The sequence below is a fragment of the Pteropus vampyrus genome, unplaced genomic scaffold, assembly GCF_000151845.1.
Source record: "Pteropus vampyrus isolate Shadow unplaced genomic scaffold, Pvam_2.0 Scaffold528, whole genome shotgun sequence".
Taxonomy (NCBI): domain Eukaryota; kingdom Metazoa; phylum Chordata; class Mammalia; order Chiroptera; family Pteropodidae; genus Pteropus; species Pteropus vampyrus.
Window position 1 is genome coordinate 1,881,903 of NW_011889309.1, and position 22,460 is coordinate 1,904,362.

At 42.3% G+C, this 22,460-nt stretch overlaps 1 protein-coding gene across 1 annotated transcript in view; it reads right to left on the reverse strand.

The window, feature by feature from the left end:
- The window catches only part of GRIK4 (glutamate ionotropic receptor kainate type subunit 4), a 451,038-nt gene that overhangs the window by 10,232 nt on the left and 418,346 nt on the right, over positions 1 to 22,460 (reverse strand). Inside the window, exons 16-19 of the mRNA XM_011383591.2 lie at positions 19,776 to 19,949; positions 15,970 to 16,135; positions 11,244 to 11,469; positions 7,357 to 7,485 (exon numbers count right to left, since the gene is read on the reverse strand). Of these exons, the coding sequence (XP_011381893.1) occupies positions 7,357 to 7,485; positions 11,244 to 11,469; positions 15,970 to 16,135; positions 19,776 to 19,949 (695 nt within the window). The remainder of the gene's footprint in view (positions 1 to 7,356; positions 7,486 to 11,243; positions 11,470 to 15,969; positions 16,136 to 19,775; positions 19,950 to 22,460) is intronic.

Below are 22,460 nucleotides of genomic sequence, written 5' to 3' on the forward strand. Positions count from 1 at the left end.
GCCTCTGTTCCTGATCATGCTTTCTGGCACTCTCCTGGAGTTTCTCCGTCTCTTGGCAGTAATCTGATTTGATTAAAGAGTAGCTTCCTCTGCAAGCATCAATCTGGAACACTATCTAAACTCCCACATTTGGGTTTCCAGCCTTGGTTCTCCCCAGAGAATCCAGAGAACCAGGATAATCAGGCTGGGCCTCCTAAGAAGAAAGAGAGAGGAAAAAGTCCCCAGAATTCCTCTCCCACCCCCTCCCCCACCACCGCACCCTGCATCACTCACCCCTACTCTTGCTAAGAAGTCTCACACTTTCATTCCTTGCTGTGCCAGACAAGCAAACTTCCTGCTCTCTAAGGATTTTGTGAGTCAATGCCAACTGCCTCTTTTTTTTACCCTGGAAAGAGGACCCTGATTTTCACAGCCTGGTGATATATTTATATTTCTTTGAAGCTTGATTGTGAGCTCGGGGTTTTTCAAGATAAAGGTATTTAATTTCCTTGGAATTCACCGACTATTTTTTTTGTCTAGCAATTGTTCTGTAAAGCCTTTGGCAATCCAATCCTTTTGAATTGGAATGCTTGCATCTGTGAATGGTTAGCTATATATATCTATATATCTATCTCTCTATATATATACATTATACATATAAATATATGTATGTATATGTATAATGTATACATGAGTTGAGCGAGAAAATAAATAGACAAGTGTTTTGGAAAAGAAAAAGAAAAAAATAAAACAGCTAGGAATGAAGCTTGCTTCTTCCATAATTCTCCAGTCTTCCATATGATCTGCCATTTCATTTTTAAGCTGTGAATAAAGGTAGATAGATGGTCACTGGGCTATAGGCAGGGAAAGAAATAGGAAAAGAAGACGCAAAGGGGTAATGCTGTGGTTCTCACCGGAGCCACGTAAGACCTGGCAAAAAGACTCAAGATTGGTGGTATCATCCCAATGTTAAGATTCTTCTCTGGAATTTGGAAATGATGCTTGAACTGTAACATTGGATTAGAAGTGGGATAGCAAACTCGCTTCTTTGAAATTTCTTGTATTTTAATAGGATAACAAAATAGAAAAGAATTATGTTAGGCACCACACATTGCCTTGTACTTTCTAACTAAAACCAAGTGCTTATAGCCACTCTTACTTTCAGGTTTCCCAAAACAGGACCCCTCTCATAGTTTCCCTTCACCTCTATCCTTTTTACCTGTTCCATATTTTTCTCCTTCCTTTAGGCATATGTGAAAGCTAACTGATTCAAATTAAAGAGAGAAAGATCACATGAAAGCAGCTTTAAAAAGCAAATTAAAACAACTGCTCTGTTCGATTTGAGACATGAGGAAAAAAAAATGTTCCTGTGGCTCCATTCTTGGCAACTATTTGAAGACTTAAACGAAGAGATATTTTGGGTCATGTTGGTCCTGTTCTTCTGTCACAGGAGGGATTCTCTTGAGCAATGAGTTATATTCTGTAAGTCTGATGGCTAATTTCCCAGAGAGAAACCAAGCAATGGTGCCTCTCATTCCAGGAGAGTGTTTATCTTTGGCTTGAAGGAGGTCACATGGACCTTCGCTTGGCCAGGAAGCCTTTCAGCCCATCTCAGTAATGTTTCTTTGGGTTTCAGCCATGGCAGAAATTAAACTAGCACTAGCTGTTATTAAACTAGCACTAGCTGTTATGGCTAGGATAGGAGCAGAATACCTGGCTCTCACGGTAATTTGTACATCTCCCAGACAGCCCCTCTTGGACATCACTGCTTATTAATACAACTCACCCTCTTGTTCCAAAGGATGATCACAGAGAGGCAAGTTAACATTGGCTGATTGATAGAACCCTAGCATCTTCTGAAGCACTGGGACCTGAGTTTATTATCCCTTCCACGGTTTATTATCCCTTTTCATCTGCTTGGTTCTCTTCTCCATGCCAGGGAACATTTGGCCCCCAAATGCAAATTGGATTTTGTTCACTCCTTTCCATTTTCCCTGGGAGCCTGAACTTTCTGTCTGTCTCCCCTTTCCATCCATCCTGAACTCTGCTATCAGTTTAGTCTTCCTAAATCTCTGGAATGGGGAATAATTTCCAAAGCCAACCACTCTGTAAAAATGATAACAGTTTTTCTATAAATGTACCTAATTTCTTCCCCAAATTCCTATTTGATTGCCCAAAACATAGAGAATTCTCAGTCATTTCAGTTTTAAATTTAGTTAAGTGCAACGTTTCTCTGCTTTCCCTTCAGCCCAGGATGTTTTTCAAGTCTAGGCTGGAAAGGAAATTATGTGTCATGGCATGGGGGTGGGGTTAGGTATCTGGTCTTAATGCTGGATTCCACTTAGATTTCCAATATTCTTATCTGGGGCCCAGGAAAATGCAGACCTATTACTGGGCACTCCCCACCCTCATCCCCAGGTGCCATCTCTCATGCCCTAAATCCACCAGGACACGATTCATATTTCTGAAGCTTGACAAGCTCCAGAAGCAAGCAAAAATCTTATATCTGTTGGAATCCCCAACTAGTCTAAGAGTCATATCCAATACTCTCCACTTCTGAGCAGGGCACAAGTCTTCTTTTCAGGGATTCACCACCTTCACGTGTCCTTTCTGACTCAGAAACTCTCTGCCCCAGCCAGGGCATCCTTTTAGTAACTGGTTTTCAGACAAGGTAGCCTGCCTTTTCTATTATTTTTTCACTGTCTGTCTTCTAGTGTCAACTTTATGCCAACCTTCCTTAAAGTATTAGTCTTCTGTATTCTAAAATACTTTTCCAGCAAATCGAACATCTTGACTTCTAAGAACATTGTTTCGGATATTATTCATACGACTTCTTTTAGACTGAAAGCCAATTTGACTCTCTATTTTTCCTGAGGCAACAACTGTCCCATGGGACCATGAATGCCACTAAGAGCTCAGAATTCTATCCCACAACACCTGCTTTCATCATGCCACATCTCACCCCAGACAGAACCTTTGAAGTCTGTAGCCAATACCCTCAAACCTGGTCCAGTATGGTGTTAATGTGCCAAAGCATATGCAAAACTCTGGGATGTTTATAGGGCATCTTCTTGGGATGCTGATTTTACTTCCAATTTAGGTGCGAAGACATTTTTACATTAAATAAACATGCCTATATTATGTTGTGAGATGCAAAATTCACATGTTTTTAGGACAAAACAGTACAAGCATGGTGGGCTGCTTTAGATTATGTTGCTAGATACTAAGAGTGCATGCTTGGTCTCCTCTGCTATTAATCCCTTCCATGAGAAAGTCTGAGACATATTGGTTTGAAGTCCAAATGTCTTTACTCAGTTTTTAATGCCCTCTTAGCTCCGATCTCATTCTACTTACCCAAACCAATTTCTGAGTATAACAACTATGCTCCATAGCATCCTAAAACACTGACTCTTGATAAATGCTTCAAGGTCCAGGCCAAACATCTCTGTAAAGCCCTCCCTGACTTTTGCTCAGAATTAATCACTTCTTCCTCTGGGCTTCATAACACTTTATAGCTCTATTAAAGCAGTCCCGTAGTGCAACCATTATAAAGAATATTTGTGCCACTCTCTAGGTTCTAAACCTCTTTAGGGCAGGGCCATGTCTTACTCCTTTTCATCATCTTAGAGTCTAGCACAGTGCCTGATGTTCACAGTGTTTGTTAGATGCAATGGGGACTATGTAAATACTTTCTATGCCAAAACCTGGGGTGTCAGCGTTACTGTGTGGGAGGAAATCAGACATAGAATGAGGGTGGAAATGGTACCAGGCTGAAGGTCCTTGAGAAGCTTGCTCATTCATTTATTCATTATTTATCCTTTCACTAAATACTGATGTCAGATAATATGCTGGTCACTGGGATACAAAAATAAATAAGACACAATCCCTGTCCTTGAGTTCCTCATAGTTCATGAGAGACAGATATCAAAAGACACAAAAATAAATGCCCTAAGTGTTGATTTTAGAAGAGCTATCTAGCCTTCAGGAGAACAGGATGGATAGGTACACTTGTGGCTGGTGGATGCTATTTAGACCTCTCATTGTGGCTTATTGTTCCTTTAGGACTAGATTTTAGAATAAAATTAGCACTCGTTTCCTTTCTGCCAGGCACTGTGCTGAGTGTTTAACATGATTTAATACCTTCAATATTCATAATAGCCCTGGAAGGTGGCATTATTATTATTACCTCTATTTTCCACCGAAGGAGACTAAGGCTCAAGGACCTTTTGTATATATATATCTGTCTATGGAGTGTTCACTCCATATATATATATATATCTGTCTATGGAGTGTCTATGGAGTGGAGTCCATTCGACCCAGTGCCCATGATCTTGAATTCTCTCAAAATTGCCTCAGGGAGGAGAACCATACTAGTGGCTCTCAGCAGAACAAACAGGTATACACGGGGTAAAAGTTTGAAGAACTCCATTCTTGGAGAGTAGCAGATAGGGAAGATAAAAGGAATCCATTGGATTTTAAATGACATCTAAAATGGGAGAGAGATGATCTAGATCAAGGTCCGTTGAGTGAAAACTGTAAGGTACTCAGATCCTACGTCATCATCTCTGTGTGTTTGCCAATTTTACTATTCACCAACTGTTTCTCTACAGAATTAGCAGCATATATAAATAAACACAAATAAGTATATAAGTGCATAAAAGGGAAGGACTTGTTGCTGGGTTTAGCAGTCAGGGATGAAAGGGAAACTGGAGAGATGAGATCAACTCAGTAGTGACTCTCCAGGGTAAACCAGTTCCAAGAGATCAAACAGGATCAGGTTTACAAAGGAAAAGAAAGCTGGGGAAAGGAGGAGAGGAGGGAGGCTTGAAGCTAGCTTGAGCTGGCAGCTTGGTGGGAACCAAAGTAGACCTGTGGGGTTTCCTACACCACTCTGAGGCTCTGAGTCCTTGCTCTAGGATACCTCCTGCTTTGCTCCAGCCTCTGTCATCTGCATATGTTCAGTTGGCTATTCAGGATCAGGAACAACTGGATTGTGTGGAGAGCTGTGGGGGTAAAGGCTACTCAGGAAAGTAATTACAAGCACAGTTTCATTAGTCACTTTAGCATGGACCAGGAGAATGCAGTAATTGGTAGCTTTGCTAGCTATTAGTCAGTAGCTTTAATCACACATCCCACATTTACTGAGTATCTATTATGTGCAAGGCTCCGGGGTGGGGGGAGGCTAGGGACATAGAAGCAATGAGACTGGGTCCATGTCTAAAGTACCATTATCCAGGCAGAGAATACCAAGAAATGTGATGTAGTATGTTAAGTGCCCTGTCCAAAGTCAAAGACAGCACCTGACCTACTGTGAGACAGTGAGAGATAGAGGGAACCAAGGGCTTCCTGGGAGACTGATACTAAGACATTCGTCAGAAGAAGGATTCAAGGTCCTTTGCTTTTAGTCCCAGGTACACTTTTCCATTTCTGCTTTAGAGTGCTCCAAATCAACAGCCAATACTGTTTCCCTCATCTCCTTGGTAAAATCGCACCCTTTCCCACCACTCTCAAGTTCATTATCACAGAACAACATTAACATATATTAACTTATTAATAATATCATTTTATTTTGACTATTCCAGGCCTGGTCAGATTTAGATTGTTTTCAATCCATGTGTCTTTTTATGGGGAGGGGCTTATGAAGGAGCATTTTGCTACCTATACCTTCCCCAGTATAAACTCTCCAGGCAGCCTACCTCTTTTCATGGGAATCTTTTTCTGCTCCATGTGCACCACCTGCAGTCCCTGTGCACAGCCCTGCCCACTGCATTAATTTCTGTCTCCACACTTTTCCTCAAGGTGCTTATTATCTGCAGCACCCTCTCTCCACCCTCCCTGCCTATTTAGGACATTTCTCCTGCTTCCCTCATCCATCAAAAGAAGGATCTAGGGTCTTTTCTATCCAAAAATAGAATTTCATTCTATTCAATCCACAAAAGTTTCCTGGTACTTTTCTCTGTACCTTCCCCATCCTTTTTTTGGTCTGAGTTACCGTCCTCCACACTTGACCTTTGGGGAATGGAGAACCAAGAAATGTGTGGCCTCACTGGGTTCCTGCGATGAGAAGGGCAGCATTTCCTCTAAATTACAAAGGGTCGGCCCACATAGGTCCATATTCCTGAGACCTCTCCTTCCCGGATGGAAATCCATGCTTAGAAACACAAAGTCACTCATTCACTGTCTCATCATGGAGAATTATTCATGAGCAGGGAGGGAAGCACATAGTATTATTAATTTTACTCCTCAGCTACCTGCTTAGAGGAGAACATGTAATAGTAAATTTGTTGCATATTTTAGCAAGGCAACAGTGGAGTACTAGGGCGATCTATATGATTTATTGTCCAAAACAGAGTATTTTGAGAATGAAGAGGGCTCTAAAAAGAGCTAAAAGGCATTAACTGATCTGTAACAGATGTAATACAGGACCACCCTGGGCAAGCCAGGATATGTTTTCCCCCTGTAGAAAATCCTGGGTGCTCAGGGACATTCAACAACACCTGTCAGTGTCTGCTTTTTTGTCAGCCTGATTTAATATTCATTCATTCATTCATTCATTTATTCATTCATTCAATAAAATATCCATGTTCCACGCCCTAAGGACAAGCCTGTGAAGAAGACGAACTCTGACCTCGTGAAAATTGACATTTTGGTAGAGGAGGTGGGAATAAACAAATAAATGAATGGAAAATATAATATCAGATAGTGGTGAGGTTGGAAAGAAAAATAAAGCAGGAGTCGGGTAATGGGGAACGATGCATGGGGTGGGGAGGGAAGATCTCTTTGAGGGAGCTTCCTTAAGGAGGCCAGGAAGAGGCCCTGAGGTGTCAGCAGCCTGAGATTTGGGGAACAGAAAGAAAAGGGCAAAGTTGAGGAAGGAACAGAATAGGTAGGGGTCTGAGGTTCCAGAAAGCTTGAATTTAATTCTGAGTGTTATGGGAAACCATTGGAAGGCTTGTGCAGGGGAATGATGCAATCTTATTTGCATCTTAAAAAGAATCACTCTGGCTACTGGTGGAGAATACACTGTAGAGGGATAAGAATAGGAAAAAGGGAACTAGGCTATTCAATTGTACAGTCATGAGATAACGAGGCATGAGCCAGGGTGTAAGTGGTGGTGCTGGGGGTAAGAGGTGGCTGGATTCAGGAGACATGGTGGAGGCAATCTCTAGCACTTGTGAACCAGGTGAACATTGGGTATCTACAATACGCCAGGACCCTGAGATAGGACTGACACCCAGCAAGTCCCAGCATAGCCTTAAGTTCCTTCCAAGTCTTGTTCTCAGTGTGTCCTAGAAGTCACTAGCTGAAATTTGGATACCAAAAACAAGCTGCTTTGGTCTTCTATGGTAGGAAGGGGAAGGCCCTGAACATCCTTACCTTTGGCTCTGTGATCTTCTTCCTTGGGGCACTTCCCCCCTTCCCACCATTTGCGCTTCAGAATTTCCAGGCGGTTGTTCTCCTGCAGCTGGAGAATGGCCAGATCAAATTCATCCCGGAAAACTGAGCCTGTGGGGTCACAGGAGAGCCCAGAACACAGGATGTTAGTGCCCTCTGATGTATCACTTTACTTCCTTTCGAGGGAAACCTCCTCACTACTCTGCCCCCTTCACCTCAGGGGATGAGTGTTAGATGTAGCAACTGGGGTCAGGGTAGGGGTCTCTGTAGGAACACTGCTCTCTACTATGCTGTCTGAGGACTCTTAGTGGAGAAGAGGGATTCTGGCTTCATGCAGGGCCCTCAGGCATTTCTACTTTCCTTCTCTTCATGCTGATCGGCATGTTTATCCCCTGGCCAAGACCCCAGTATGGGTGAAGTGACTGCTTTCCAGGTGGCGCCCTGCCTTCCCACCTGGGTGCCACCACTTTCTATCCATTAACTGACATACAAGAAGCTGGTTGCAAAGCTTCCCATCCGGGAGGCCAAGAAGGGAAATATGTGACAGAAACCTCAGTTGGGCAGTTGTTTATTTTCTACTTTATTTAAATTAACTTCTCAGGCATTTTTAACTCTCACTACATTATACCAAATAGTTGTTTACCCTGAGAAGCCACGAGAGAGAGAGAGAGAGAGAGGGGGGGGGGGAGAGAGAGGGAGGGAGGGAGGGAGAGAGAGAGAGAGAGAGAGAGAGGGAGAGGGAGAGAAGAGAAACACCCAAGAGTGTGATGGGAGCTCCTCTCCTCTTTCCATGTGGAGAATCCAGTCACCAGGCATCCCATACCCTCATAGCTGCCTGCCAAGTGCCCTAGACCCATGGTCCCAGTCATCACCCAGCTCACACTGCTCCTCCCTCCCTCCTCAGACAGAAAGCTTCTGTTCAGTACAATTTTTTTTTTTAATTTTCTAATGGAATCCATTGGTCAAGGAGCTTTGGTTCTGGAATTTGGTTTTAATCACAAAAACAGGCTTAACTGAAACTGTGGAAAGCTCAATGCTCCAGCTAGTCTCAGATCTGAGATCATTAAGAAAAAGCTTCCAAGAGGCTAGAAATCAACTAAACTGCCCAGTTTTCTTGCCCAAGCTCTGTGAAGGCTTGATGTGGACAGATATCCCAGGGGGAAAAAGGCTATGGTAAAAAATTCAAGCAGAAGCTTGGAACAAGTGGATTAGTGCTCTCAAATTCCCATGTGCATAGGAATTACCTAGGGATTTTGTTGACCTGTAGACTGATTCAATGGGTCTGCATTTCTAATAAGCTCCAAGGGGATGCCCTGCTGCTGGGCCATGGACTGCACTTTGACAGGCAAGGAACTAGATAAGCTCCCAGGTCTTTTTGGATTCTGACAGCCATGACTCTACAAATAGAGTCTTCCTTACTATAGGTACAACTATGCCTGGGCATGCAAACCCCAAGCCTGCAGTACCAAATATGTCTTTGTAACCGATTTGGGTAAACATCAACAGTACCTCATGAATAGTAGATACTTAATACACATCTGCAGTGAATGGCTATATGAACTAACAGAAGATGTTAGGTGGTAGACTAAAGAATATTCCAGTTTTGGAGACAACTGTCCAGCCCAATAAGGCATTTCAAGTAGTTTTCAAATCATTTTCAAGCCAACCTCAATAGCCTACCAGAAGTCCCATGAAAGGATTATTCTGCATATTCCACGTTTGTTTATTTAGTTCCTAAACCACCTGACTGATTTTCCATCACACTCTTTGTTCTGTTTCTCTTAATTTTTCCTAAGTCCACCAACATTGCTTGTTCTGTAGTTATCCCCTTAACCTACAGCTTAAGAATGACACACATGCTTGAATTTCCTGGACATAACCTCAGTTGAACCTAAATTCTATCATATCAGTGGACTGTGAAATGCTCTTTCCAGCCTGATGTGAGAACCTGAACTAGTCCACAGCTTACCTTCCTGCCTATCTTGTTCTGTCCAGCTGGTAGGACCCACTGACAACATAGTCTGGTGAGCTAAGTGCTAAATTTAGAGACAGGCATCCTAGGCTCAAGCCCAGTTTGCTTCTCTACTTGTTCTGTGACCTAGAACAAGTAATTTAGAGGCTCTGAATCTTAGTTCTATCTTCTCGAATGGAAGGACCTTGAAAGTGGGATGATCAAGTAAGATAGCACATGTGAAAATAGAATTATGTCATATACAGAATAAATGCATTTCTCTCCTTGTTTCTTTGGTTATTAAAGAAAATTTCTAGAGTCAATCTGCTTTATGTCAACTCTCTATTGGTTTGTTCCATGAAAACTTTTGAAGTATATTTGAGTTAAATTTGGTTTATTGCTAGATTATTATCATTTTGTGGTTCACTCCACCATCTTGAAATAAAATGTTAGCCAATACATCTCTCCAAGAGGCCTATAATCTGCAATATTAATGAGCATCAATAAAATTTAATGGTAAGTGAAGAGTATGCAAGTTTGTGATTGTCTTGAGTGAGGCCTCCAGTTTAGAGTTTACAGAGTTCAAGGATGAACCATACTAACACCTATGTTCATTGGTTTGATTTCTGATCAGTCTTTAAGAAGTCATCTGCTTTTCTCATATGACATAGGTAACTATGAGAAAGATGGAGAGGGCACCAATGTTCCCCAAAACAGGCTAAGTAAGAGACACTGTGGCAAGTTACCTGACAAGATTATTAAATTTAACCTTCTCAATAATCCTATGGGGTAGGTATTAGAAACCTAATTTTACAAATGAGATAACAGATTCAGAGAGCTTAAATATCCTAAACAAGGTCCCCCAGCCAGTAACCAGGATGCATTCCCAGTTCTGCCTGACTTCAAATTAATGTTCTTCACACTTCACAGGTCTAAGTGAAGCCTATAATTTATAGAGCTCTGAGTTAGATAAAAATCAAAAGAAGTGATGTGTAAGATAACAGCAAAAATGTACATACTACATATCAATTTCCCCACATGATCTGGTGGCCTCACTTCCTGCTTCTTCCTCTGCTGCCTTCTATGAGGACAGCCTTGTATGAAGTCAGCCCTATACAACATGGCTCTCAGTGGTGTGTTGGGAAGAGTACATATCTAAATCACTTGGGGAACATTTTTGGATCCCCTCCACAATCACAACGAGCAGCTAAAAGTATTCCCCCTCACCTTCTGGAAGAGGTACTGTCAGCAGGGGAAGGCCCAAAGCACAAATATCCTTTAGAAAGTATAGCTTGGACACCTTTCTGGAAGCCAAACATCTCTACCTTCTTACAACAAACCAGATGGCACACAGTCAGCAAGCTAAATACCAGAGCTTTACCACCCATTCTCAATTATGTACCCTGATTTAGAGTAGGTACATCAGTGAGAGCCACAAATGATTTGAAAGCCATCTCATACAATCATGTCAGCCCTACTTTGTAGTAAAACTTTCACCAGGGACGCTAATAGCAAAATTAATTCATTTGAGTTTCACCATCTTTTCCTCTTCCTTTCTACTGCTAATAGAGATATTATTAATAGACAGAGAAATGGCCAAAGGGCAGAAAGCAGCAGAGGGGAAAACAAAAGGCCTAAAGAATCCACCAAGGGCGTCAACAGGCCCTTTAATATTAACCAACTAATAACTAATCAATTAACCCTTCAATAATTAAGGAATGAGAACTGATCACTGATTAGTGGAAGTATGTGGGTTTGCTTCTTTTTTTTTTTTTTAACCTCAACAATGCCTGCCTAAAGTCCCTTTTAAACTGGTTCTAGAAACAAAGGTTGTTGAGTTCACTGCTGCATTCAGTGGTTCTAGCTACTCTGATTCTGCCTGCGTGAAGCTACCCAAGGAGGCTATTGCTCTGCATACCGACTGGCATGCCAATTCCATAGCCCTTGGTGTCCAGTAGGCCCCCAATCTGAGTGAGGTTGCAGTTTCGCTGCCGGTAATACTCATTCATGGTGGACTCCAGAAGGAAGGCATAGTTGGAATTCAACACCCTGGCGATTCCCTCTTCCGTGCTCTTCACAAACACACTTGGCTGCTTGGAATACATGTAATTCCACATGCGTTGGTAGGTCTGATAGCGAGAATTCTGGGAAAAGAACACAAGGATTGGGAAAAGAGAAAAGGAAATGTTGTTTTAAAAAGGAAGGGAATCAAAGTGGGCCTTAAGATTCTGGCCTTTCTACTGCTCAACACCCCCATTATATTCAAAAACCTTTCCCCTTTCCATTATCTCTCAACTATCACTGCATAATGCCTTTGATACCTTTCATAGAAGGTCAAAGAAGGAAAGGATCCTAAGGCACTGTGACTTCTGCCTGATGGTTTGATGATATTTTTCTTTATCTACACTAGCAAGTTCTTTCATTGCCAACTCCCGTGTTCCGAAGAATGGAAATTCTGGTTGTGTCTTTTATTGTCCTTCAGATTGGGGGCAGTGAACTCAGGTTCATTCAGGACTTTTAAAGACACACCATCTGCAGGAACAATACCAGCTCTTTTCTATCAACCCTAAACTAATAATCAGTCAAATAATAACAAATAATAACAAGAATAAGAGAATTTGAGGAGTCTATCCAAATCCTGTGTTTGCATGATGCTATCACCGGTCCCTGTGCCAACAGGAACTGAGACTTGTATGGAAAACAGAAAACTGAAGGCTTCGGACTTGTTTCATGTGAAAATGAACTTCTTGGGTAGTAAGTTGGTTAGATACCTATTAACTCTAGGAGTAATCTGCTTCCCTAAGATTCTGCAGCAAGTGAAAACTACTTCTCTGTCCAGTCCAGCTCTGTCGGCCTTGGTGATCAATCTCTTGTTCTGTCAGCCAGCACATCACTGTGGCAGGGCCTTCTCCTGAGCCTTGCAAGGGAACCTCAAAATAGCCATTAGGGTCCTGATCTGAGACCTATCTAGTATAGAATCAACAAAACCAGTTCATCTTAACCTAGTATTCCTTACATGTTGGTCATTTGTGTATTAGTCTAAACTTAGAAAATTTAACTTAGAAAAAAATTTAAATATATATGTTAGCCTCATCCTATGCAGTAATTTAAGTACAGATTAGATTTACCAAATATATATTTTTTTAATACTCATTAAAATAAATATAAAACTATTGCAATTAAAAAAAGCAGTTCTGCCAGAGAGCATTTGATATCTTGCTCCTATGTTGTCAGTTGTTGTCAGATGAACTTCTATAAAAATTCTCTACAGGTTTGGACATTTCTTACAATGACATTTACTTGATGTAGTCCTCAGGATTCCCACCCAGGACCACCCTGAAGACCTGGACCTGCTACTAGATACAAGCAAGGGCCCATGGTGCCCCAATGGCTCCCCGCTTTGCATCAGGTGAATTAGGGTCAACTTCTCTTGGAATTCTGGAGCTCTTTTCTTTAAGTAGAGGCCATGACTTTGCGCTGTTCTTAGAAAGTCCTTGAGGTAGGTAAGGGTTGAGATAACCCAGGGAAAGGGGGAAAAATGGATTGCTGCTTTAATTTTGGCTTTTTAATTGGATTGCTTACTGAAAGTCTAAACAAAATCTTTGCAGGTTAAATGAGAGACTGAATCTCTTTAGTTCCAAAAGAGAAGGACACTTGCTTCCCCAATCCAAATAGCCAGTGGCGTGACAACAGTTGTTTAGATCCCTAAATCCAGATTGGCAGAGGTGGATACTGGGAGTTGTCAAGTGTAGCAGCACAGCTGATCCAAGGAAGGCATAGGAGCCCAGGGAGAAGGGCAGGGAACTCTGGAAAAGGTTTAACCTGGGAGAGGGGCCGCCTGAGAGAGACCCATGCCTTGCAAAGAGTCACAGTTCCTGCGGTATCCGGTAAGCTCTTGCTGGCCCTTTCTCTGGTATACTTAGGTCACCTAAGAATCTTCATGGGGAAAATTTTCTCTAGGACCAAAGCAGTCCTGTAAGGATATCTGCTGCATTTAGTTTGTCCAGAGACGTGCAGGGAAGGGCTGGTTTTCTCTGGAAGTTTGTTCAGACTCTACAGATCTCAAAATTAACATGGGAAATTGCGCCTCTGAGGCTGACAAGTCCCATGAGGTGTCAGCTTCCCATTAATACAAACTTGGCCAAGATGAGGATACTTTGATACTTCTATATTAATTTTTTGTGCACACGATTAGAAAAAGCCAGCTATAAAATTAGGCAGAATGAATGGAAAACATATTTAATTGGTCTCTCAAAGCTTCACAAAGAGGATTTAGATAAATGGATTAACCTATGATGTCATTTAGGTGTCAACCCAATTCTTTGAGGGATTAAAAATTGCTGTCTTTATTTTAAAAGGGGGAAGGTTATTTGGAACCTGACTTGTCAAGTACAGATATAAATTGTAAAAGGCCTCCAAACCTAAATTTGAATCCAATTGTTCTCTGTGTTTGTCTGTGTATGTCTGTATGTGTATGCTGTGAATGTAAGATAATTTTCTACCTCTGGATGGTATTATTAAAATCAATTTAAAGGAAACTGCTTGTAAACATTAGATATTCTAAAATTCCAAGAAATATAGAAACAAATTCAAATGTTTTTTAAGTTCACATGATCTAATAGTAATCCTTAATAAATAAAAGCTAGCTTAAGTTTGTTATTTAAGTAAAATAGACATTTCTTTATTTTAGCTGGGTTTTACAAAAATAAGTCTTGTGAATAATTGACTTTTATATCTATGAAAAATATTTCTAGAGGTTATAAAATGTCCAAGCTAAAGAATGCTAATTAATTACTTCTTAGTTTTCATTCAACATTGAGGTTTTAAGGATTAAAACCTCAATATATGTAGAAATAACTTTGTGATGTTCCAGAGGGCCACTGGAACACCTCAAAAGATTTGAAATTACATGAGAAACATTGTAAAATAAGTGATGAAAACTTCTAGGGTATATTGTATGGGTGAAAAATGGTTGTAGATTAAATTAATAGTCAGGACTATGGGAAATGGCCACTTCTTTGCTCCCTGGTTTCCCATTTTTCAGTTTTTGTATTCCTTCATGCATCACAGTGCATTTAGGCTGAGATGAAGGAATTTATGAGCTGACGTTACTGAAAGGAGACATTTTATACTTATTGTCAAGGTTTGATAGAGTCACTTCAACAAAGTGCCAAGTTGGTAACTGCTCCCTTTCACAGCAAGCTCCCATGAGACAAAGATTTTAAAAACCATTGACTGTTACCTGGAGATTTTGTTTACTGGAAAGAGCATCAAATAAAACACACTCTTGAACTCACTGAAAGGGATGTTATCAGGCACCTAACTGCAAATGGAAATCTATCCCTGTCTATGAACATCAAAGACTCCTCGAGAAGGAGACACCACCAACATCAGAGGTAGAGAGCTATCTCAAGACCGACAAAGCTCGTATACCTATGAATTGATGTTGAACTTAGAATCCATTTTGTTTGATTGTCTTTACCTATCTGCTAATGATATTAGTCATAATAACAGTTACACTTACTCTTTGTGTTTTTCTATATAGTCTAACTGTTTATGATTATTGAACATGTATAGATAACTGTTAATACTCTTTTCATGGCTTATGTAAATATTACAAAGCATGCCAAATTCAGTAAAATGAGATAGGAAGCAAAACTCAAATCATGATAGTTTACAAGATAGAAATGATCCAGTGCTTCCCGCCTCCCCCCCGCCCCGCCCCACAATGAAGGCCATAAGACCTGAATGTCTTCCATTTTCCTTCCTTTCCTTTTTTGAAAAAAAAAAAAAAAATTGGTCTCAGTTCAGATCCCATTGTCATGGTATTGCCCTGTTCCCAGTGGTCAACAAGACAATGTGATACTGAGACTTCCTAGGAATAAACCTTCCTAGTGCTGTGAGACCACACTATCTGATTAATAGTTTGGTCATCAATGCATCCTTCAGACTGATTTATGACCAAATGAGAGAACTGTGGGAGAAAAAAAAGGGGGTTCTGTGGGAAGTAATCTTATAGGGTGATCTGATCATAAATTCCTAACTGGACAGGTCATGCCTCAGGCCTGTAATTTCTTTAGTAAAAAGTTTATCTTTACCTTAAGCAAGCCCTATCCATTGTTTCTGTACATCTAGGTTAACACACCTTTGAAATAACCACCCTCAGGAGAGTACATAATCTTGTTAACTATCCCATAATCCAATAGCCATCTTTCTTTTTTCCCATCTCCATGTAATCTTCCTTATGCTCCTGCCTTAATTTCAAATGCATAAATGAAGCTACAAAACTGTTATTCTCTGGAGCATTTGAGATCTTGCTCCCCAGCACGTCATTAGTTTCACCCAAATAAACTTTCATAAAAATTTAAAGAAAAAAGAATTCTGACAAATTTTACCTAAAATCATCTCAGCTACCACTAATCATTCATGTAGAACGCTTTGGGACAGGTTGATATTAACCCAAAGTGTTTTTGGGAACTTATTCCAGTGGTATTTTGTGGAGCAGGAGAAAAATGAACTCCAAATTAGATGTTCAAAAGAGATAATAGGATGAGGAGAGATGTTTTTTTTTATCTCCAGTGGACAAATATATTAACTTTATTCTGCTCACTTCCTGATGTTGGAAAGGAAACAAATGGGTTTACTTGGAAGAAGGTCATGCTGGAGCCTCCGTGAATTGTGCCGTACTCAATGGCAGTCTGGTCAGCCAGGTCATCCACTGACTCAATGGGCACATCCATGCGCTGCACAGTCAGGAAGGCCGCCAGGTTGGCCGTGTAGGATGAGATGATGATCAGCGTGAATGCCCACCTATGCAGGAAAAGACTAGGAAGTCATCTTTGCTGGGAGCACTCCCAGGAGTCTTAGATCCCATCCCCAGTCCTGCTGAAACTTAGGAGAGACCAGGTGTCCTGTTTCAGAAGGAGCTCTTAGCTTAGTGGGGGAAGAGAAAAGACACGGGGCATATGATGTCAATGAACACTGTTTGTGAGGGTTGCTTAGAAGAGGACAATTTTTTTTCCTATTTCCTAAAGGAGAAGATTATTTGGTCATAACTCAGTAGAGGTGTGCCTATGCACATGAGATAGTTTGGGAAACTGTAAGAAATGAGCTAGGGAATGAGTTAAAGGTATAAACTTGGGGTGGGGGTTCTGTTCAGAGCTAGGGCTGGGATAGCTCCCCTTGTTTTTTCAGGATGCAGTCAACCTTCAGATGAGTGCTGCCATGTACTGAGGACCTGCCATGAGCCACAAACACTATCTCATGTACTCCTTACAACTCAGAGAGGTAAAATTCTTATTCTGATTTTATAGGTAAAGAAACTGAGATTCAGAGTAGCAAAGTAACTCTCCAAGTAGCACATTGATAAATCCATATTTCAAAATGAGTTCTACAAATTTTAACAGCAGAAATTATTTAAGAATAACTGTTGAAAAGCACTCTTGAACTGCTCAGAAGTTGGAAATAAAAAACACCCTTAAAATGGTCACACTATTTCAAAATAGAAGTTTGTTTTATTGGGTAGATGAACTCATTTAAAATTAGAATAATTTTGCAACTCAGGCAGCAAATATACTAGAGCCCTTAAAACCAATTTGTCCACTTAAATAGGTTAAACAAGTAGTGTGGATCTGCACCCCAATCCATTTGTTTGTAGGGATTCAAAGATATATCTAAGTACAACGAGGTTGGATAATCACACATTCTGAATCAGTAGGGTCTAAATTAATGACATTTTACTCATTATGAAGACATTGCCAACTAAGGCATAGGGTTTGCCATGGGATTCAGCAGCTGGAAGCTTCCAGATGGATTTTTCAAGAGCAAGAAGTCCTGCTGCCCCCTTTGCCACTCTCTTATGTCCAAGACTCTTTTGGGTTGCCAGGAGGAGTGAAGTGACAGGGGCACCCACCAACTTGATGGGTGCCTCCATATGCAAAACAACCTGTAAGGTGATCTGGTTTTAGTTCTGGCTTTGTTCCGTTCCACTTGTGAGACCTGGGGGAAATGCCACCTGCATCCTCTGAGCTTGTTTGCTTGTCTAAGAAATGGAGATGATAATGCCTGCTCTGCCTATCTTCGTAGAGTTGTGGGATCAAATGAGATGTCACTGGTGACTAATAATCTGTAAATGACTAGATGAATGTGAGATATAAAGAGATGTAGAGACAGTCCCTCACGCTGAATATGAAATGAAAATCATTTGGCCACCTTCCCTATTTGTTACCTATAAGTGCCAGGTGTCCCTCTCTCGCAAGACCTGCTTTCTCTGCTCCTGTCTGGATTCTTATATCTGTTTGAAGTTGTTTCTCATGGTCATCCCCCAGAGGCAGCCAGGGAATGAGTGATCCCCAGATAGAAGTGAGCATTCTGAAGCTGCTCAGCAATATTGGCTAGTGCTGAGGTTAAGGAGGTCTGAATGTGGACATCACTTCAGAGTTGGCGGGGGAGGTTCCCTCAGCCCCATGGCTACACTCTGGCGTCTGCTCCAGCCTGGGTGGCCATGTGACTGTTTATGCTACTGATCATAAGAGAAGGGGTCAAAGAATGTAAGTAGTGCAGTGCAAGCCCATTGTCTCTGCTGAGAAAGCAAATCATGCCCATGCTCTCTCTGGAAGGAGTTAGTGGAAACTTGGTCCTATCCAAAAGGGGCATTGTCCGTTATGAAGTTGTCAGTCTTGTCAGCGAATCGGCATTTTCTGTCACTTGCTCTGAATGGGAAAGCTATAGTAGGCCATGATGGCTCTGTCTTCAGAACTCCCACTCCCCCAGGAAGCTGACCCAACTGAGGCTCTGATTTAATAACCAAGAACTCTGAGAGGCAGAGGGGTGCACAACTCAAGAGTTGGGGCGGAGAAGCCCACTTCTACACCCGCTCTGGAAGAGAGTAACTGAGCCACCGGGGGCCAACTATTAGTGCAGGACAGAGCAGCTTGTATGACAGGGGGCCCTCTGAAGCAGTGGGCTGACAGGTGGATGAAGTAGGCAATGGGACCCTACACATAGAGCATAAGCACTCTCTGCGAGAAAAAGCCCCAGGTAGAAAGAGATCAAAATCTGCAATTGACTTCTGCTCATCTCTAGGGCTCCTGCCCAGATTTCCTGGATTTTGAGGGAGTTCTGTGACTGTCCCTAACAAGATCATTCCTTCTTTCACGGAACATGAAACCCAGTTCTCCACGTTAATCTACTTGGTGACTTCTGGCTACTGTCTGAAAATGGTCAAGCACCTTGCCCAAATGTTTTAAACCCTTCTATATTTATCATTTATAGGGGAAAATGAAAACCCCAGCTGGGAAGCGGTCACTGTCCTAGCTGTATTTTCACCTCCCCATTAGCCCCTCTGGTAACTGTCCAGATGACCTGCTGTCCCCAGCACAGGTGCCTAATGGTGGAAATATTTTTCCTTTTTCTTGGCTTATACAGGATGGAAAAGGAGAGAACCAAGGTTGTAAATCTTTTAAGCTGTGACAGCCAAATCTAACAATGGGCTTTTAAGTAAAAATGAGAAACTTATACTCTGCAAACTTGCCTCTCTCTCTCTAGGCTGTATGTATGTATATATGTATATGTATGTGTGTGATGGTCTAATAGCAATTATTGGTCCATACATTATGCAGCACTTTCGAGTTTTGGAAGAGCTTTCCCATATCAAATCGTTTCACCATGTATATATATGTGTGTGATGGTCTAATAGCAATTATTAGTCCATACATTATGCAGCACTTTTGAGTTTTGAAAGAGCTTTCCCATATCAAATCATTTCACTATATATTTTTTGCCCCAGATGAGCCAGGAGGAAGAGGAGTTTCAGGCAGAGGCTGGTCGATTGCCCATGTAGAGCAGAGGTTGGAATAGCTGGCAACTCACTCCTCAAGGTCCTAACTCTGAGTGACTAAGAGTTTGCATTTTCCCATATCTGCTAAAGTGGACAGGTCTAGAAAGCTCCCAGAGTCAGGAACAGAGGGAAAGAAGGCTGGTAGATGGGGCGTGATATGGCAATTGGGCTTGGATTCCTCCTTCAGGGACTTCCTGCTACATGCTCATATTTGCATACATCTGCATATGCCTTAACAAGCCACTCAACCTCAGGTCACTTTCAGGTCAGGACGTTATAAATGTTTTGCTGTGGGCCTTTGAGGTTGTTTTCTCACTTCGTTTTCTTCCCTGACTTGGCTCCCCTCTGTATCTAGACCTTTGAGGCAGAGAAAGGGGAAAGGGATAAGATGGCATAAAATATACCCACTCACTGTCCTCCAGCCTTCTGAGCTGATAGGATTCAGAGCAGCTCCCCATTAGTCTATTTGAAAGGCAGAGGCTATATGCTTTTCTACAGGGGAGCTAAGTTTCCTGCCTACTGGAAGTCACAGTGCGGTGGAGCAAGGCTTATCCAAGGACTGCTGAGTGCCCCTGCACCATTTGGCCCTGCCCCTTCTCTGCCCCATCTTACCAGACTCCACTGACACAGCGGGTGGATAAGGCTCGAGGGGCGATGGTAGAGCCCTGCTGCATGAAGCCCCCGACTGGAAACCAGAGGCTGTTGCCAAGGGAGTACTGATTCACCAGGAGGTTGCACCGGCCCTGGGCACATGGGTGGGGGCTGTACCACTCATAGGGGGTCAACCTGTGGGAGAAAAAGAACATCCACCAGTGCCATGGAGGGTGGGCATGAAGGAAAATGTGATGAGAAGAGTGGGGGGTGCTCTCATGTCTGGCCTCCTCTCTGTACCTCTGTCACTGGCCTCATGGCCTTGGGCAAGTCACTTCCCTTTCCTGGACTTGAATTTTCTAAACTGAAAAATGAGGAGGTTGGACTACATTGGCAATTTTCAAACTGGTTTTCTTTAATTATAGAAACATTTGTATTTTTTCAAAAAAATTCTCATGTGGAACTCTAATGTACAAAATAGATGAAAGTGTCATCCCTTGACTGGAAGCTGAGAGTGTGAAGAGTGAATGGTTGAGAAATTGATTGTCCTGCCACTCCTGTCCCCCAAAGTGATCGCAGAAGGATCCTAGGGCTTCACAGAACCACAATTTGGAAATCCTAAGCCTATAGCAGTGATTCTCAAAATTTAGCCTACATCAGAATTACCTAGAAGACTTGTTTAAACACAGATTGCTGGGCCCCACCCCCAAAGCTTCTGATTCAATAAGTCTGGGTGAGGCCTAAGAGTCTACAAGTTCCTAGGTGATGTTGATACCATTGATCCAAGGGCCACATTTTGAGAAATACCAGCCCAGATGGTCTCACAGGCCATGATTCTCAACCTTGTCTGTGTTTTGGACTCATCTGGGAGCTTATAAAAAATTGCCAATGACGAGATCCCGTTCCCAGGGGTTCTGTTTTAATTTGTCCAGGTAGGAGCTGGGCATAAGTATCTTTTAGGGCTCCCCAGGTGACTATAATGGGCACACAAGGTCAACAAGGGATCCTCTGAGTTTTCTGCCTTCTGTGAGGCAGGCAGCCTCCCGCTTACTTTCCTCTCAGCCTCCCGCTGGCCTCTTTCAGACTAATACCGCTAATGTCTACAACGCCTTTTCTTCCTGCCCATAGACATATATTCCCTCCTTTGTTCAACAGGTCCAGCCTGTCTCCCATGCAAAGCTTTCTAGCTTTGGGGTCGGGGTGGGCAAAAATAAAGGCCTCCAGGTTTGATGAAAGAGATGTGTATGGGTGTGTGCCCAGCAGGGAGACGCTGGATATTCACAAGGTTTTATCATCATCCACCTTCACCATTTAATCTTCAGTTGGTGTTCTATAGTCACTGGCCCACATTCCCATTGCTGTTACTTGTTCCTAAATGCTATGTCAGTGTGTCACCGTTGGCCTAGTGTCCTGAGATATGCTCCTTTCCCCTGTGGCCTATGGACCTGGCTTACTCTCATAATAGTTTGTTTTGGTGTTTCCCAAGCCTACAGGCCATTGGAAGTGAGCTTTGAATGTACAAATTTCCAGGCCCATCCCTAGAGATTCTGAGATCAGACCTGGAAATTCAAAATTTTAAAAGCTCCCTTAGTGACTCTGGTATCAGCTCTCTTGGGAATGGCTGCCTTAGATCAGTGGTTTTCAAACATTTTTTCCCCTCTAAAATGTTACCCAGAAGTATAATATATAACCAGTGGAGCTGGTTTGGATAAAGAAGGGTTGAGTCTCCAGAGTTCTGGCTGCCTAGCTCTTCTCACTGTCCCTCCAAAGTCTCCGGTACCTCCTGTGAGCCTTCATGCTCCATGGAACCCTGTTTCAAAACCAGAACCACTGCCTTTGGTAAGATTATCATTGGCTCAGATATTTTATATATATGGTTGTGTGGTCAGACCTTTAATACTTTTTTTTTGGTTAATGTTTTTGTAAATGCTGGATCTTGGGGGGCAGTGTGTGTGTGTGTGTGTGTGTGTGTGTGTGTGTGTGTAGAGGACAAGAAAGAAAGAGGGGTGTTTAAATCACTGGGGTTGGTTAAGAAGTTTTAGGCTCTGGCAGGCATAGTGAGGCAGGCTTGTGTGTGTGTGTGTGTATATAGATAGTAACCAAGCCAGAAGACCATTCCCAGGACCCTCAAGGTCACCTGAGAGCTGTGGCTTGCTACATAACAGAGGCTCGATCACAGGGGACAAGAGTGAATTAAGATGCAGCAAAGTCAGGCCTCAGGCAGACAGTTTCCTAAAAGCATCAGCAGACAATGTAGTGAGGTGAAGAGGGGACGTGTCAGACAACATGCCACTCCCACATGACTCTCCTGTTGTCACTGGCAACAGATACTTGATGGTGGCAATGCCTATAGGCCCAAGAAGAGTAGGTGGCACCACATTGTAAGGTCTTTCTCTGTTGGGCCCGGGAAGACTTCCTGAACTTGACTTTGGTCTCTACTGGGTGAGATAATACCTCCTGGTCAGGCAGAGAACTGTTCTGGGGTTAGGCATCCTATGGTTCCTTGGGGCTCTGTCTTCTAAGTGGAGAAAGCACACTCTCCTCTGGGGCTAAAGAAGAGACATCCTCTGGAGGAAGAACCTACCCTACAGAAGTGGAATATACACTATGGAATCATCTGACCTTGCCACTGTGGCCCCTAGGCAAAGGAGGCCTCTGAGGTGGTAGCTGAAACATAGTCACTGTCAGCTCTCTAGAAGCTCATCT